This window comes from Leptodactylus fuscus, chromosome 1 (genome assembly GCF_031893055.1).
Source record: "Leptodactylus fuscus isolate aLepFus1 chromosome 1, aLepFus1.hap2, whole genome shotgun sequence".
Lineage (NCBI taxonomy): Eukaryota > Metazoa > Chordata > Amphibia > Anura > Leptodactylidae > Leptodactylus > Leptodactylus fuscus.
In genome coordinates, this window is record NC_134265.1 from 26,100,344 (window position 1) to 26,118,967 (window position 18,624).

At 45.5% G+C, this 18,624-nt stretch overlaps 1 protein-coding gene across 1 annotated transcript in view; it reads right to left on the bottom strand.

Moving 5' to 3' along the window:
* Positions 1 to 17,465, bottom strand: part of MAPK4 (mitogen-activated protein kinase 4) — a 43,370-nt gene extending 25,905 nt beyond the window's left edge. The window contains exon 1 of the mRNA XM_075268574.1: positions 16,875 to 17,465. Within this exon, the coding sequence (XP_075124675.1) occupies positions 16,875 to 17,420 (546 nt within the window). The 5' untranslated portion in view covers positions 17,421 to 17,465. The remainder of the gene's footprint in view (positions 1 to 16,874) is intronic.
* Between the last annotated feature and the right edge of the window lie 1,159 nt (positions 17,466 to 18,624).

Sequence of the window (18,624 nt, forward strand, 5' to 3'; positions counted from 1 at the left end):
TCACTGTGTGTATTATCCCTGTACTGTGACATCACATTGTGCATTATCTCTGTACTGTGACATCACTGTGTGTATTAGACCTGTACTGTGACATCACTGTGTGTATTATCCCTGTACTGTGACATCACTGTGTGTATTATCCCTGTACTGTGACATCACTGTGTGTATTATCCTGTACTGTGACATCACTGTGTGTATTATCCTGTACTGTGACATCACTGTGTGTATTATCTCTGTACTGTGACATCACTGTGTGTATTATCCTGTACTGTGACATCACGGTGGGTATTATCCTGTACTGTGACATCACTGTGTGTATTATCTCTGTACTGTGACATCACTGTGTGTATTATCCCTGTACTGTGACATCACTGTGTGTATTATCTCTGTACTGTGACATCACTGTGTGTATTATCCTGTACTGTGACCTCACTGTGTGTATTATCCTGTACTGTGACATCACTGTGTGTATTATCTCTGTACTGTGACATCACTGTGTGTATTATCCTGTACTGTGACATCACGGTGGGTATTATCCTGTACTGTGACATCACTGTGGGTATTATCTCTGTACTGTGACATCACTGTGTGTATTATCCTGTACTGTGACATCACTGTGGGTATTATCCTGTACTGTGACATCACTGTTGGTATTATCTCTGTACTGTGACATCACTGTGTGTATTATCCTGTACTGTGACATCACTGTGTGTATTATCCCTGTACTGTGACATCACTGTGTGTATTATCCCTGTACTGTGACATCACTGTGTGTATTATCCTGTACTGTGACATCACTGTGTGTATTATCTCTGTACTGTGATATCACTGTGTGTATTATCTCTGTACAGTGACATCACTGTGTGTATTATCCCTGTACTGTGATATCACTGTGTGTATTATCTCTGTACTGTGACATCACTGTGTGTATTATCCCTGTACTGTGACATCACTGTGTGTATACTATCCCTGTACTGTGACATCACGGTGTGTATTATCTCTGTACTGTGACATTACGGTGTGTATTATCCCTGTACTGTGACATCACTGTCTGTATTATTCCTGTACTGTGACATCACTGTGTGTATTATCTCTGTACTGTGACATCACTGTGTGTATTATCTCTGTAATGTGACATCACTGTGTGTATTATCCCTGTACTGTGACATCACTGTGTGTATTATCCCTGTACTGTGACATCACTGTGTTTATTATCTCTGTACTGTGACATCACTGTGTGTATTATCCCTGTACTGTGACATCACTGTGTGTATTATCCCTGTACTGTGACATCACTGTGTGTATTATCCCTGTACTGTGACATCACTGTGTGTATTATCTCTGTACTGTGACATCACTGTGTGTATTATCTCTGTACTGTGACATCACTGTGTGTATTATCTCTTTACTGTGACATCACTGTGTGTATTATCCCTGTACTGTGACATCACTGTGTGTATTATCTCTGTACTGTGACATCACTGTGTGTATTATCCCTGTACTGTGGCATCACTGTGTGTATTATCTCTGTACTGTGACATCACTGTGTGTATTATCTCTGTACTGTGACATCATTGTGTGTATTATCCCTGTACTGTGACATCACTGTATGTATTATCCTGTACTGTGACATCACTGTGTGTATTATCTCTGTACTGTGACATCACTGTGTATATTATCTCTGTACTGTGACATCACTGTGTGTATTATCCCTGTACTGTGACATCACTGTGTGTATTATCTCTGTACTGTGACATCACTGTGTGTATTATCTCTGTACTGTGACATCACTGTGTGTATTATCCCTGTATTGTGACATCACTGTATGTATTATCCTGTACTGTGACATCACGGTGGGTATTATCCTGTACTGTGACATCACTGTGTGTACTATCCCTTTCCTGTGACATCACTGTGTGTATTATCCTGTACTGTGACATCACTGTGTGTATTATCCCTGTACTGTGACATCACTGTGTGTATTATCTCTGTACTGTGACATCACTGTGTGTATTATCTCTGTACTGTGACATCACTGTGTGTATTATCCCTGTACTGTGACATCACTGTGTGTATTATCCCCATACTGTGACATCACTTTGTGCATTATCCCTGTACTGTGACATCACTGTATGTATTATCCCTGTACTGTGACATCACTGTGTGTATTATCCCTGTACTGTGACATCACTGTATGTATTATCCTGTACTGTGACATCACTGTGTGTTTTATCCCTGTACTGTGACATCACTGTGTGTATTATCCCTGTACTGTGACATCACTGTATGTATTATCCTGTACTGTGACATCACTGTGTGTATTATCTCTGTACTGTGACATCACTGTATGTATTATCCCTGTACTGTGACATCACTGTATGTATTATCCTGTACTGTGACATCACTGTGTGTATTATCTCTGTACTGTGACATCACTGTGTGTATTATCCCTGTACTGTGACATCACTGTGTGTATTATCTCTGTACTGTGACATCACTGTGTGTATTATCCCTGTACTGTGACATCACTGTGTGTATTATCTCTGTACTGTGACATCACTGTGTGTATTATCCCTGTACTGTGACATCACTGTGTGTATTATCCCTGTACTGTGACATCACTGTGTGTAATATCTCTGTACTGTGACATCACTGTGTGTATTATCTCTGTACTGTGACATCACTGTGTGTATTATCTCTGTACTGTGACATCATTGTGTGTATTATCCCTGTACTGTGACATCACTGTGTGTATTATCCCTGTTTTGTCGCCTATACGTTGGTTAACATTAATTGTTCCTTTTTAGGTGAACGAGGTCTAGTGATGTCATCGCCCTCTGTAGCTTAAAGGGATCCCCAACCACAATCACTTATACCACGCCAATAAGCCTATGTACGGACAGCCATCACCGTTCTATCCACATAACACTATATTGTCATCGAACCTCAAAAACTTAAAAATCATCTAAAAAGATTTGGAATTCTTCTTACATTTTATACAATTGCTGCATCTAAGACATTTCTTACGGCTTCAGAACCCAGGAGCTTAGCGGCCATGTAACATCTGCGCAGCGCTCCTCGGATTATACGCTTTGTCTCTGAATTATGTGCTGTGATTTTCTTTGCTTTGCACATTATCCTGAAAATTGTGTCTTCTTAGAGACAGATGATTGCAGGAGAAAAGATGGAAAAACAGAACATATTGCACCGCAAACATCCATGTCCTGCCCGACTGTAATAAACATAAATCATATTATACACATCAATAGTCAGGGTGTACCAGGGGGATCACTTAAGTAACAGGCCTTGGTACCAAAGCTCAGCAAATCATCAGCCATGTTCTATCCGTATAAAAAGACTCCCATTGACTTCAATAGGTTCTGTTTTCTGCACTTTTCTTCAGACGTCTTATGCTGGCCATGCACCAGCAGTCCCCTAGACTCCTCATAGACATGCACGCTCAGCTTAGCCAAGGGAGTTGAAACGAACAAACTCAACCCCTCTTTCCCTTTGGGTCCCACTATCAACTATATCTGGCCGGCTTACTCCCTACCTGGCCTACGCTTCTTTCTTTCATTCCCCTCCCCATTTGTAACTCCACGTCCTCCATGGTTGCTCCTCTCCTCCTCTTCTATTGCTACGATACAACAATTTACATTCACAGGACCTATCCACAGTAGGCCGGAAACCAGGCATCAAACGCAACGTCAAAAATTTTTTCAAACAGAACATCAAACAGAATCTGGTGCATTTGGGTGAACCCGAGCTGTTCAATACAAAAGCTCAGGTCAACCTGAAACGCGTCATGTTGTGCTTGATGTTTCGTTTTACGTTGCGTCTGATGCCTGTGGAATTAAGCATGCAAAGGTAAGTGCCGGAGTATTCCTACCTGTGGGTACTAGAATATGGGAAAGTCCACTGAATACAGGAAAAATATGTCATGACCACAAAATGTAACACAAAATATATTCTGTATACCGAAAACGTATTTGTTAGATGAGCGAGTAGTATTCGTTCGAGTAGGTATTCGATCGAATACTACGGTATTCGAAATACTCGTACTCGATCGAGTACCACTCGCTATTCGAATGGAAAAATTTGATGCAGAACCAGCGTTGATTGGCCGAATGCTATACAGTCGGCCAATCAACGCTGGTTCTTCTCCTACCTTTAGAAGTCTTCTCCGTGCAGCTTCCCCGCGGCGTCTTCCGGCTCTGAATTCACTCTGCCAGGCATCGGGCCTGGGCAGAGCCAACTGCGCATGCCCGCGCTACAACAAAATGGCCACTTTGACTGTAAGCGGCCATTTTCTTGTAGTGCGGGCCTGCGCAGTCGGCTCTGCCCAGGAGGATCTTCTTGGAGGATCCAGCCCGACCCTCACTCGTGGACTTGGTAAGTATAATTTGATCGAACGTTGCCTACCCCTGAAACGAGCATTTTCCCCCCATAGACTATAATAGGGTTCGATATTCGATTCGAGTAGTCGAATATTGAGGGGCTACTTGAAACGAATATCGAGTATTAAACTACTCGCTCATCTCTAGTATTTGTACTTATACAAGCCATTGGGTTGAGATAACATAAAATATGTCACAAAATGAAATTCTGTCTGACAAAATAACATTGAGTCAGGGGCGTAACTACCGTGGTAGCAGCAGTAGCAGCTGCTACAGGGCCCGGGCCATTAGGGGGTCCGGTGACAGCCGCTACCGCTACGTTTTTTTGTTTTTTTTTAAAGTCCGTTACGGGCCCCATTCACTTGCCGATCCTGGCTGGGCCGGGATCGGCAAGTGACACCGCGGGGCCCACAGAGGCTATCATTATACTTTTCAGACCCCAGAGTATAATAAATGTTTATAGGTGTCCACAGTGGGACATATGGGGACAGTATTGGGGAAAATACTGTGTGCAGGGGACACTATAGGGGTTAATACTGTGTGTACATTGGACACTATAGGGGTTAATACTGTGTGTGCAGGGGACACTATAGGGGTTAATACTGTGTGTACATTGGACACTATAGGGGTTAATACTGTGTGTGCATTGGACACTATAGGGGTTAATAATACTGTGTGTGCAGGGGACACTATAGGGGTAAATACTGTGTGTGCATTGGACACTATAGGGGTTAATACTGTGTGTGCAGGGGACACTATAGGGGTTAATACTGTGTGTGCAGGGGACACTATAGGGGTTAATACTGTGTGTGCAGGGGACACTATAGGGGTTAATACTGTGTGTGCAGGGGACACTATAGGGGTTAATACTGTGTGTGCAGGGGACACTATAGGGGTTAATACTGTGTGCATTGGACACTATAGGGGTTAATACTGTGTGTGCAGGGGACACTATTGGGGATAATACTGTGTGTGCAGGGCTTACTAAGGGACATAATAGAGTGCGGAGGAGGGGGTCAGTCGAGGTCTTCGGCATCGGTTTGGGGAGGGGGGGCCCCATGTCAAAAGTTCGCCACGGGGCCCCGCCATTCCTAGTTACGCCACTGCATTGAGTGTCACAAAATGGATTGTGTGCCACAAAATAACATATCGAACCAAGTGGCTGCTGCTGGTTACAAAATGGAACAAACTTTTTTGTGTGCACGAGATATATTTTGTGATTCTGTGGCCGATCTTGAGATTTCAGGTTCGATTTTAAAATCAGATTTCCGATCATTTTCCAGCTGATCCCGATCGCTCACAAAAGAAGCTTTCTGTGTAATACGATTAATTTTTGTTCCATGAAATACAATTTTTGTGTGGAGAAAATAGATTTTGTCACAAAGAAGAATTCTAATCGTAAAATATATCTTTTCTATACAGAATGACTTTTTGGACTAAATATAAAAATAAGGCCAAAATGTGACACAAAACGAATTCTGTACACACAACAGAAACAGCGCGACAACAGTGATTTTTGTGCATTCTGTGAAAAATAAAACTGATTTTGGGAGCACAAAAAATTAGTTCTGTGGCTACAAAATTCATTTTGTGACACGGAACACATTTTGTGGGTCAAAACACTTTGTGGACAAAGGACACCCTGTATTTTCCTAGACAGGTGCACCAGGAAACCTTGGCTTGTCCACTTTCCCTATATATATAAACAGAACTCAGTGGTGTAACTACCGTAGTAGCAGGGGTAGCGGCTGCCACAGGGCCTGGGATATTAGGGACCGGCGACAGACGCTACCCTTGCGTTCTTTTTTCCTTTTTTAATAGGCCGTTACCGGATGGAGTTACGTCAGACGGTAATGGGCCCTATTTACTTACCGATCCTAGCAGGGGCCAGGATCGATAAGTGACGGTGCGGGCCCCACAAGCACTATTACTATACTCGGGGGTCTGAGGCCCGGAAAGGTAAGGGAACATAACGAACTTGTTACTTACGTTTCCATGCTCCTGGCAGGCTTCGGGCCTAGTTGTGTGACGTGAGTACATCATTAAAGATGGCTGACACCACCAAAGACTGCAGTGGAGCGGGAGATAGGTAAGTAATAGTGATTTTTTTTTTTAATGTTTGTATCTCCCCCGGGTCTGAAAAGACCCCAGAGTATAATAATTGTTCATGGGTGTTCATTATGGAGCATAATCGTGTGTGCAGGGGCCACTATTGGGCATAATACTGTTTGCAGGGGCCACTATGGAGCATAATACTGTGTGCAGGGGCCACTATGGGGGATAATACTGTGTGCAGGGGCCACTATGGGGCATAATACTGTGTGCAGGGACCACTATGGGGCATAATACTGTGTGCAGGGTCCACTATGGGGGTATAATACTGTGTGCAGGGGCCACTATGGGGGTATAATACTGTGTGCAGGGGCCACTATGGGGCATAATACTGTGTGCAGGGGCCACTATGGGGCATAATACTGTGTGCAGGGGTCACTATGGGGCATAATACTGTGTGCAGCAGCCACTATGGGACATAATACTGTGTGCAGGGGTCACTATGGGGGTATAATACTGTGTGCAGGGGCCACTATGGGGGTATAATACTGTGTGCAGGGGCCACTATGGGGCATAATACTGTGTGCAGGGGCCACTATGGGGGATAATACTGTTTGCAGGGGCCACTATGGGGCATAATACTGTGTACTGGGACATCTATGGGGCACAATACTGTGTGTAGGAACCACTAAGGGACATAATACTGTGTGGAGGGGCCACTATGGAGATAATCCTGTGTGCAGGGGCCACTATTGGCCATAATACTGTGTGCAGGAGCCACTATGGGGGTATAATACTGTGTGCAGGGGCCACTATTGGCCATAATACTGTGTGCAGGGGCCACTATGGGGATAATACTGTGTGCAGGGGACACTATGGGGGATAATACTGTGTGCAGGGGCCACTATTGGCCATAATACTGTGTGCAGGGGCCACTATGGGACATAATACTGTGTGCAGGAGCCACTATGGGGGATAATACTGTGTGCAGGGGCCACTATGGGGCATAATACTGTGTGCAGGGGCCACTATGGGGATAATACTGTGTGCAGGGGCCACTATTGGCCATAATACTGTGTGCAGGAGCCACTATGGGGGATAATACTGTGTGCAGGGGCCACTAAGGGACATAATACTGTGTGCAGGGGCCACCATGGGGCATAAAAGAGCGCAGGAATACGGCGGGGGGGGGGTCCGGTCAAGGTCTTTGGTGACGGTCAGAAAGGGGGGGGGGCATGTCAAAAATTCGCCTTGGGGGCCCCACCATTCCTAGTTACGCCACTGATGGCACTGACTGTATACAGTATATACAGAATGTAGACTGAACTATGGGTCTTTTCCTTACTCTCACCTCCATATAAATAAGATAACAGTCTTACTAGGGAGGGTTCAAGGCTGAGATAAAGCTGCAGGCACTCAGTGAACCTCAGCCCGATCCTCATATGCACCCAGCAGAACAATGGGATGATACAAGGGTTCATTACCCTGGATAAAGACTTTTTCTTCTACATCTTCTGCTACACTAAACATGAAAAAGAAACCTGAGCGATTCCGAGATCTTCACATAAACTCCGCGTCTTTGTATCAATAGAGCTCAATTAGGCCAGCGAAACGCATCTTAGGATATAGGCCAAGGCATAATCCTTACATAATTCCAGATTCCGGCTCTAATCTTTTTTCATACAGGATTTCTATTTATTGATGGGCAAAAGAAACATAAAAGTGGGAGCCTGATCCGTGTAAATCCTCACTATGTAAAAGCTAGATGAACTAAAAACTTCAATCCTCTGCCAAAAAAAATGACTTTTGGCGGGGGAGGTCAATCTCCTCCTAAGCCTTTCTAACTGAGGGCCTCTGTTTCCGAATGTAGGGTGTAGAAGCGGAGAAGTAGCCTGACCATCAATGGCTGTAGTAGCGTCCACTTACCAACAGAAGGGGCTAAAGAGACATTTGATGGTTAGAATCTCAAATCTACCATAAAAAGGGGAAGAACCCAGACTGCATAAGAAGGCTTCGGTATACAATTAATATTGCGGCTATTGGGTTCATCAAGTCATTGGAAGATGTTGGATAATTATGTGTGTGGGCAAATTTTTGGGTTTCTTAGCACCCACTATCAATTCCGTGAGGTTTTTGGTACTTATATGTAAAACCACTGACATAGTGTCTTCTCTACATCGAGCTGACGAGATGCAATAACATCGAAACGTCCATCCTCGGTTGAGAGACTATACCTGGTAATAATCCCAGCATCATTGCAAAACAAAGGCCTCTTGGAAGGTCGAGCATGATGCTAAAGGGAGCAGCCTTTATTGGGCCATATCACTGAGATTCTGTCTTCCTAATTACATCAGGGAAGACAGGCTTGCACATTCCAGTGTGCGCCCTCTATTGGTTTGCAACACTGAGGCACCTGACTTCCTAATTACATCATGGAAGACAGATTTGCATATTCTTCCCATGGTCCCACAGACAACACATAGAAACTCCTTTCACTCAGAAGCAGCAGCATGATCATATAGGATACAAGTATACTGATGTGAATACAGCACTTGGGGGGAGATAGAAACTTACTATTTAGCTACAGAAGAGTCTTTAGCACTTGGCTAAGCCTCAGGGTCCCTTCATTCAGCTGAACATTAAGAGTAGAACCAGGGATGGTGGGCCCATTGCAAAGGTTACATATGAGGGGCCCAGCATCACAAAACTTATACAAACCTGACTCACACAAATTATACTGCACCCAGTGCCCCATCAGTATCAACGCACATTAACTTTCCCCCCTCAATCATATTATAGTATCCCCCTCCAATTGCCCTCCAGTTGACTCCACAGTATAAAGTCCCTGTCCTGTGTGCCTACAGTATAATGTCCCCCTCCCGGTTTTCCCCACAAATTTATGGCCCCTCCACACAATATAATGTCCTATAGAAGCCCTCCACACAGCATAGTATCATATAACATTTCATAGTGGCCCCTATGAATCTTCCAAAACTTTCTGAAATTTTTGGTGTTAGCCACTCATGAGCTATGAATATACTCTGGAGCCTTTTCACAGACTGGAGGCCCAGAGGAGGTAAGTAAACATAACAAACTGTGTTACTCACCTCTCCTGGGCTCCAGCACTGGTTTTCGGAGCCAGAGATGCTCGGGTCCTTTGAGATACCCCAGAGAATAATAATAGCAGTTCACCTAACAAGTACTCTCAGTGCTGCCCGCCTGAGGGCTCATGGACTATCCCAAGGGGGCCCCCTCTACCATAGGGCCCGATGTAAGTGTGCATTTGTCTTATGGTTCTGCATAGAACCTCCATGTATCTGATATTGGTGGTCAACAGATCAGTCCCCAAACCAGACAAAAAAGAGAAAGAAAAAAATACACTTACAGGTGCCGCTGTGATCAGTGTTGTAATTCTGGCAGGCGCCTGTTTCCTCCAATGGTAGGTCGGTGGTGTCCACACATGTGACCGCTGAGGCCCATTCACAGGCCTCAATGGGGACTCCAGGGGTATGACGTCACAAGGAAACCGAGAAAGAGCGCCAGATCCCACAACGTCAGGGAAGGTGAGTATAAATGTTTTTTACACCTCCCCTGGGCCTCCATCTATTCTACCCCAGGGTATGAAGAGACCCCACAGTATAATAATGTCACTTTTGGTTCTATCTGAATTTGTTTGCCCCAAAACGAATCAGAGACCCGAGCCACCCGAACCCAAAACGATACCAGCTCCTCAAAGGAACAACCATCCATACAATGCCTTGACAGCCAGGCCCACCAGAGCGGGTCATAGTGAACTCCTTATAATGGAGTTGTTCATGTCTCTGCGGTCGCGGCGATAATAGTGATGGTCAGAACAAGATTTTCCAGATAAAACATCTCGGCACAGACGTCTCCACCGAATTAAACGGGGAGGGGGATGAGGTGTATTGTACTGTATGGTGTTTGTAAAATCGAATTTTTTTCCATTTTTGCTCATATTGCCTAAGAACCAGCGATCATGAGCGAGTGACCGGGCAGGAAGATTATAAAGCGAGTTAATGATAACATGTGTTTTATTACATAAGCGCCTCTTATCACACGGCCAACCTGATTACTGTGGCAAGTCAGGCCTGCATTATAACCTTATGAAATATTCACAACGCTTTATTGTAGATGCAGCCCTGGAGAGGAAGAACAGAAACACCGCATTCACCCCGCAGCCTGCGAGCTCTACACAAAGTGCAATCCCCCTAGGAAATAACAGTATATTCCCCCGCTCTTCTATAAGAGCACTGCGGCATCCTGACTCACCTATAGAGATGGCAATTACACAGAAGTGGAAGGAAAATGTAGCAGCCGATATACCACGCAGTCTTAGAATATATTAAACTATAACAGGAAGAGCTGTCACCGGGTCTGAAAATGACGTAGATCATCGGATCGGCGCTGTCACCCTGAGCAATTTGGCGTGTTCTTTATCCAAATCCGTTCAGCCGTTCCAAAGATATAAGCCCTTTTCAGTGCTGATGCACTAGCAAAGTGGGTGGTAACACTGTCACTTGTCCGAGGGCGGAGTCTTTCAATGTTACCACCCACTTGGTTAGTAGACCCAACACTACCAGGGCTTATAACTTTGGAAAGGCTGAACAGATTGGAATAAACAAAACACCAAAATGCTCAGGTTGACAGCGCCAATCTGATGATGGAGGTAATTGGGGTTGTCAGAGTCGATGATAGGTCCTCTTTAAAGGGGTATTCAGTTAATAGAGTGAATCAGGTAAGGCCAGCCTCCAGTGGAAACATCTCCTCATCTTCCAAACATAACACTGACTGCAATTCAGAGTCAAACCCCGTGGCGTAACTAGGAATGGCAGGGCCCCGTGGCGAACTTTTGACATGCCCCCCCTCCCCCCCCGACCGACGCCGAAGACCTTGACCTCCTACGCATTCCTGCGTGCTCTATTATGCCCCATAGTGGCCCCTTCACACAGTATTATCCCCCATAGTGGCCCTTGCACACAGTATTATCCCCCATAGTGGCCCCTGCACACAGTATTATCCCCCATAGTGGCCCCTGCACACAGTATTATGTCACTTAGTGGCCCCTGCACACAGTATTATCCCCCATAGTGGCCCCTGCACACTGTATTATCCCCCATAGTGGCCCCTGCACACAGTATTATCCCCCATAGTGGCCCCTGCACACAGTATTATGTCCCATAGTGGCCCCTGCCCACAGTATTATGCCCCATAGTGGTCCCTGCACACAGTATTATCCCCCATAGTGGCCCCTGCAAATAGTATTTTCCCCCATAGTGGCCCCTGCACACCGTATTATCCCCCATAGTGGCCCTTGCACACAGTATTATCCCCCATAGTGGCCCCTGCCCACAGTATTATGCCCCATAGTGGTCCCTGCACACAGTATTATCCCCCATAGTGGCCCCTGCCCACAGTATTATGCCCCATAGTGGTCCCTGCACACAGTATTATCCCCCATAGTGGCCCCTGCACACAGTATTATCCCCCATAGTGGCCCCTGCACACAGTATTATCCCCCATAGTGGCCCTTGCACACAGTATTATCCCCCATAGTGGCCCCTGCACACAGTATTATGCCCCATAGTGGCCCCTGCACACAGTATTATGCCCCATAGTGGCCCCTCCACACAGTATTATGTCCCATAGTGGCCCCTACACACAGTATTATCCCCCATAGTGGCCCCTGCACACAGTATTATCCCCCATAGTGGCCCCTGCACACAGTATTATGCCCCATAGTGGCCCCTGCACACAGTATAATGTCCCATAGTGGCCCCTGCACACAGTATTATCCCCCATAGTGGCCCTTGCACACAGTATTATCCCCCATAGTGGCCCTTGCACACAGTATTATGCCCCATAGTGGCCCCTGCACACAGTATTATACCCCATAGTGGTCCGAAAAGACTCCCGAGTATAATGATAGCAGCAGTAGCAGCTATCACCAGACCCCTAATGTCCCCGGCTCTGTGGCTGCTGCCTCTGCTGCTATGGCGGTAGTTACGCCACTGCTCAAACCATATTATATGATAATTATATACTGTAACAACATGGCTGACTGTCACCTCAGGACGGTATGATCTTGATAACCAGTTCATTCCCAGCATACCCATAAGGCCCTATTCACCTGATATATGCCATAAAGTCAGGATACTTTGGTATGTAAAGTGCGTGTTTGGTTCTGTCCATGTTAAATGGTTGGGCTTAGTTCACATGTATTGTTACGATAACCTGTTTAAGGCTTAAACCCCACGTTGCAAGAGGCAGTGAAAAAGTACATCAGAAACGCGTTGTGTCGGACCCCCCCCCATATTACATGCTGATCTTGTATCCTGCCATAAGTATGAAAACTTCATTTGGGGCCGGAACGTTTTAAGTGTAGTGTCCTGTGCCAATGTTATGTTATGGCCACTTCCACCTGTCCTCAAGCACATGGGTATATATGGTTTGGAAAATCAACGCTACATAGTGTCCATCATGGACTAAATACGGTCTGGAGACGAGAAGTCCTTGCATCATAGTGATCCATGGTGCTGGGGGTCCCTACCGGCCTGTGGCTATATAGCGTTGGATAAAGATACAAATCCATCAAATTCAACCTATAAACCTACCATGTCGATCCACAAGAAAAACCGGATCCTGTCACTTTAATGCAGATGGGTTGCGGTTTTATATACTGCGCTATTTAGGCAAAATGGCCCCTTAAAGGAATGAAACTGCTTTATGACTATAGGCTGCCGTCCAATAACACATGGTCATATTTCAATAAACCTGCCCAGGACGAGTCAGCCATGGAGCATGATAGGAATTCATTATTACAATCATCTCTCCCATCATAAAATTCTCAGCTCTGTTTTTGGAAACATTACAAGGATGTAAAACATTTACTGGCCCTTTAAAAGGTTACATTGCAGAGAAAGGTGACACGAGGTCTGTGCCGCAGATTCCACCGTCTTGTCACATGACTCGCTGAAATCGCCATTGTAAAGTTCCCATCGGATGTGTCTTATAGAATAAATCAGATGGAACCGGCTCAGACCGGAGAAAATTACATTCTGCAATAACAAGCACTACAGGTGAAATCTTGTGAGGGATGTGCAATAACAGCTGAGGAAATACACCTTAAAGGAACAGTTCACCTTTAAACATCTACCCAACATATCATGAGGGGGAGTCCATAGGCTGTGACCACCACAGATCTCTCAAGGTTGATATGTTTTACTGAGTGCTGTTACCCAAACCAGAATGCCTATATCTTGAAGTTTTGTGACTGTTAAATCAAAGTTATATGCTCCCTCTGCCTGTTATCTTGAGATTATGTGCTCCCTCTTCTCTGTTATCTGGAGGTTATGTGCTCCCTCTGTCTGTTATCTTGAGGTTATGTGCTCCCTCTGTCTGTTATCTGGAAGTTATGTGTTCCCTCTGTCTATTATCTTGAGATTATGTGCTCCCTCTGCCTGTTATCTAAAAGTTATGTGCTCCCTCTGCCTGTTATCTTTAGGTTATGTGCTCCCTCTGCCTTCATCTAAAAATGATGTACTGCCCCTGCCTGTTATCTTGAAGTTATGTGCTCCTCTGACTGTTATCTTGAAGTTATGTGCGTCTCTGCCTGCTATCTTGAAGTTATGTGCTCCCTCTGCCTGTTATCTAAAAGTCAAGTACTCCCTCTGCCTGTTATCTTGAAGTTATGTGCTCCATCTGCCTGTTATCTTGAAGTTATGTGCTCCCTCTGACTGTTATCTTGAAGTTATGTGCTCCCTCTGCCTGTTATCTTGAAGTTATGTGCTCCATCTGCATGTTATTTTGAGGTCATCTGCTCCCTCTGCGTGCTATCTAAAAGTTATGTACTCCCTCTGCATATTATCTTGAGGTTATCTGCTCCCTCTGCCCGTTATCTTGAGGTTATGTGCTCTCTCTGCCTATTATCTTGAAGTCATGCTCCAATTGTATGCCATTATCTGATACGTCACCATAAAAATGTCATCTTTTTAAGACTTTTGAATGGCAAATCATCTTACTGCTCCCATATTGCTGCAATTCTAGGAATATGTGAACTAAGAAAACACTATCTACATTCATGGTCATATCTGCACGCATATTTGCACTATTTAACCCTCTCACCACCAAGGATGTAAGTAATATAGCTGAACTTGAAGTAAGATGGACTTTGGTACCGTATTAATGAGGGCGTCTGACAGCTCTTCTGACATGTCTGGTGTGGTGAATACTTCTATTAGAACTATGTGATGTTCTTCTATAAATTGGCAACTGGGAGTTACCACTTTGGGGGCGAAGCCCCATATATCAAATGCAGTAATATGGAATAGGTAGGGGTCTGACTTAGGGCACCCTCACTATTTATAGGAGCCACAGTGCATAGTACCAGATACTTTGTAGCAGCCAAGAAGTACTGCAAGCTCAGTAGACCTCCACTGGTCATACCCCTGGCATGATCACGGGATGCAGATGGGTTGGCCAGGCAGGGTTTAATATGTTGCCTACAAGTATAACACTGACAGGCTTAACACATTGCAATGTAGCCGTGCACTGATTCAAGACTTTGGACAGGTCTTCCAAGCTTCGACACCCCAACTGTTTTATACTATTAGAACCGGTTCACATCTGCGTTCAGGAAGTCCGCTTGGAGACTCCCCGAATGGAAACCTAAACCACATAAAAAAGCTAACAAAACCTATGGACCCCATAGACTATAGTGGGGTCCATGTGGTTTCCACTTGGTTTTTGCACGACTTTTCTCTCCTCATATTACATACGGAACGGAATGGCCCAAACGCAGATGTGAACCAGGCCTTAGAACAGCGGTTCTCAACCTGTGGGTCGCGACCCCGGATTGGGTCGAACGACCAAAACACAGGGGTTGCCACATACCTCCCAACCGTCCCGGTCGGTGGGAGGTATGTCCCGGCTTCAACTGATTGGCGCCCGGAGGACGCCGATGAGTTGAAAACACAGGCGATTAAAGCAGGAGCTGACACAGCCAGCTCCTGCTTTAATGCTGTGCTGCGACTTCTGTATGTGTAGCCGCGATGTGATGACGTCACATCGCGCATACAACTATATGAGTGAGCGAGACTGAACGGGCAGCAAGGGAGCGATGGAAGGTGAGTATAAGTGTTTTTTTTGTTTAGTTTTAAACATTAAGGTGGAACATAATGAAAGGGCAGATGAAGGGGGGGACGGCATGACACTGGGGGCAGAGATGCAGGGACATAAAACTGTGGGCAGATGAAGGGGGGGAACGGCATGACACTGGGGGCAGAGATGGAGGGACATGAAGCTCTGGGCAGATGAAGGGGGGACAGCATGACACTGGGGGCAGAGATGGAGGGACAAAAAACTGTGGGCAGATGAAGGGGGGACAGCATGACACTGGGGGCAGAGATGGAGGGACAAAAAACTGTGGGCAGATGAGGGGGGGACGGCATGACACTGGGGGAAGAGATGGAGTAACATGAAACTGTGGGCATATGAAGGGGGGACGGCATGACACTGGGGACAGAGATGGAGGGACATGAAGCTCTGGGCATAGATGGGGGAACATGAAACTGGGAACAGATGGGAACATGAAACTGGGGGAAGAGATGGGGGGACATGAAACTGTGGGCAGATGAAGGGGGGGTACGGCTTGACACTGGAGGCAGAGATGGGGGGACATGAAACTGGGGAAGAGATGGGGGACATGAAACGGGGCAGAGATGGGGGGACATGAAACTGGGGGCAGAGATGGAGGGGGGACATGAAACTGGGGGCAGATGAAGGGGTTATATGAAACTGGGGGAGAGATGGCGGGGGGACATATAATGTACGGGTGACTGTAGGAGGATTATACTGTGTGGGAGCACATGAAAAATGAATGAGAATGGGCGGAGTCAACATAAAAGTGGGCGGAGCTAAATTCACCGCGGCGCGCTGTGCACGTCGCATATTTTCTCCCTCTTTCTAATCTTCAAAAGTTGCAAAGTATGCCTAAAGCCATCAGAAAATACATATTTCTGATGGCTTTAGCCACTGAGAAACCACGCTATTGTCTGTAGCAGCGCTATTCAACTGGAACGCACGCCGTTATGGACGCGCGTTCCAAACTGAATGGGGTCACCGCAACATGAGGAACAGTATTGCGGGGTCACGGCAAGGTTGAGAAACCACTGCCTTAGAAGATTCTACCAACTATTCCAATAGAATATCTAATATCTAATACATACTGTACATTTTCTACATAATATTCGGCAAGTAGAGAAGAGAAGTTTTGGAAAGTTCTTCACGATTCAAGTCATTTGGATTGTCCACCGACCTACCTGGTTTTGACAGATCTCCATATCTACATGGCACCTAGTAACCAATCATTATTCATATACATCACATTAACAATAGTTAAAAAGTTACCTTATGTGAGTAGTGCTGGTCCACAATACGAGCCAACCCAAAGTCTCCAACCTTGAGTACGAGGTCTTCAGTATTGATGAAGATATTGGCTGGTTTCAGATCTCGGTGGAGCACGTTGGCTGAATGGATGTATTTCAAGCCACGTAGGAGCTGGTAAATAAAAAGCTTGGCGTGGTCCTCACTCAGTGGCCCTTGTTCCAACAACCGAGAAAGATCCGTCTCCATGTGCTCCTGGACAATATAAACCACATTGTATCTGCAAATGTCTCCTTGAAGATCAGCTCCCCTGGGACCCAACACAGCGTGAACTTTGACAATGTTGTCATGATTGAGACGTCGGATGATCTTGATCTCCCTTAAGGCATGCTTCATACTCCGACAGTCGCTAATCGTAATCTTTTTCACCGCCACTTTTCGTGAATTTTTGCTGTCAACGGCGGAAAGAACAAGACCATTGGCCCCGAAACCCAAGGGCTTAAAATCCACAAAGTGACCACCCAAGTCGTAGCCGTACATGTTAGCAATAAAATCACACTTTTCTGCCATGGCAATGCTAATGTTTTTGGAACTTAAAGGAAGAGGGTTTTTTTTTTTTTTGTTTTATAGGCAAAAAGTTGCTGCAAACCAGTTGACCTTAAAGTGACAAAAAAAACTTGAAAAAGTTACAAAAATTAGAGAATTCCAATAGGGCAAAAAACCATTTTGGATATTGTTGTATCTCCAATGGAGGCCCTTTCCATCCAAAAATATCCGTGTTAGCCCAGAGACTGCCTGCGGTGTGTAGGCTTCACATAGGAGTAGGTTGCTGGTTTTATACTCATCTCGTTGACAGACTAGGCTGTGACGTAATATCGAGTGGTGAAGCCTTTCAAGCCGCTGGCTCCGGACGCTCTTAGTTTCCAAGCTTCCGTGGATTGTCTATAGACCTGTAGTATCACCTCTCGAAAGAAAGCCGTCCCGTTATTCCCATGCCTGTCACAGCCCGGTGATATTTCATGAATGAGCTTATTCTCCTTCTCTTAATCTCCTTCTCGGTGATGCAATCCGTCCTGTGGTAAACACAAGTCAGCAGCGAGCCTGCTTCCCGTCACCGCAGCAGAGCCTTACACATTTCTGATCCCAACGTCATTGCTCTTCTAGCAAGTGATCCTTGATCTTCGTAGAAGATCCCAGTCCTGCGAGAGACTTTCTTGGAAATCTGCTGCCAGCCTTGAGTTCTGTCTCTTTATCATTCCCTCTGAAAGCAAGAAGGAGATAGATTGAGTAGATAGGACAATAAATGGTGGCGGCTTTATGTTCACTCTTAGTGTGTGAAGGTTGACACGAAACCTCCGACCTTTGGTAATTCATTAGCCCTGCTCACCTGCTGCATTGCTATAGAACAATCTTATACATTGTAAATGCTTGGAGTAGGACAATACAAGGTACAGAAAGTCAAAAAGTCTAGTCATTTCGACATGGCCTTAGTGTTTTACATGCTGTCCAACGACCACTGATGGTGGGCATCTGTTACGTACTACTGGTGAGCAGAGGCGTAACTTGAAGCTCCTATTGGCCCCGATGCAAAATATGTAATGGGCTCCCGTTGACCAATACTGGCATCTCCTTATGTTGTTGAGAGATGTTTGAGCCTCCTAAGACTCCGGTACCCAGTAGGGATTGTACCCCCTATGGCTAATACCCTGATAGTGGGTCCCAGACAGAAGAGATACCATCAAATCAGTTAAAGGGAACATTCACAAGTCAAATC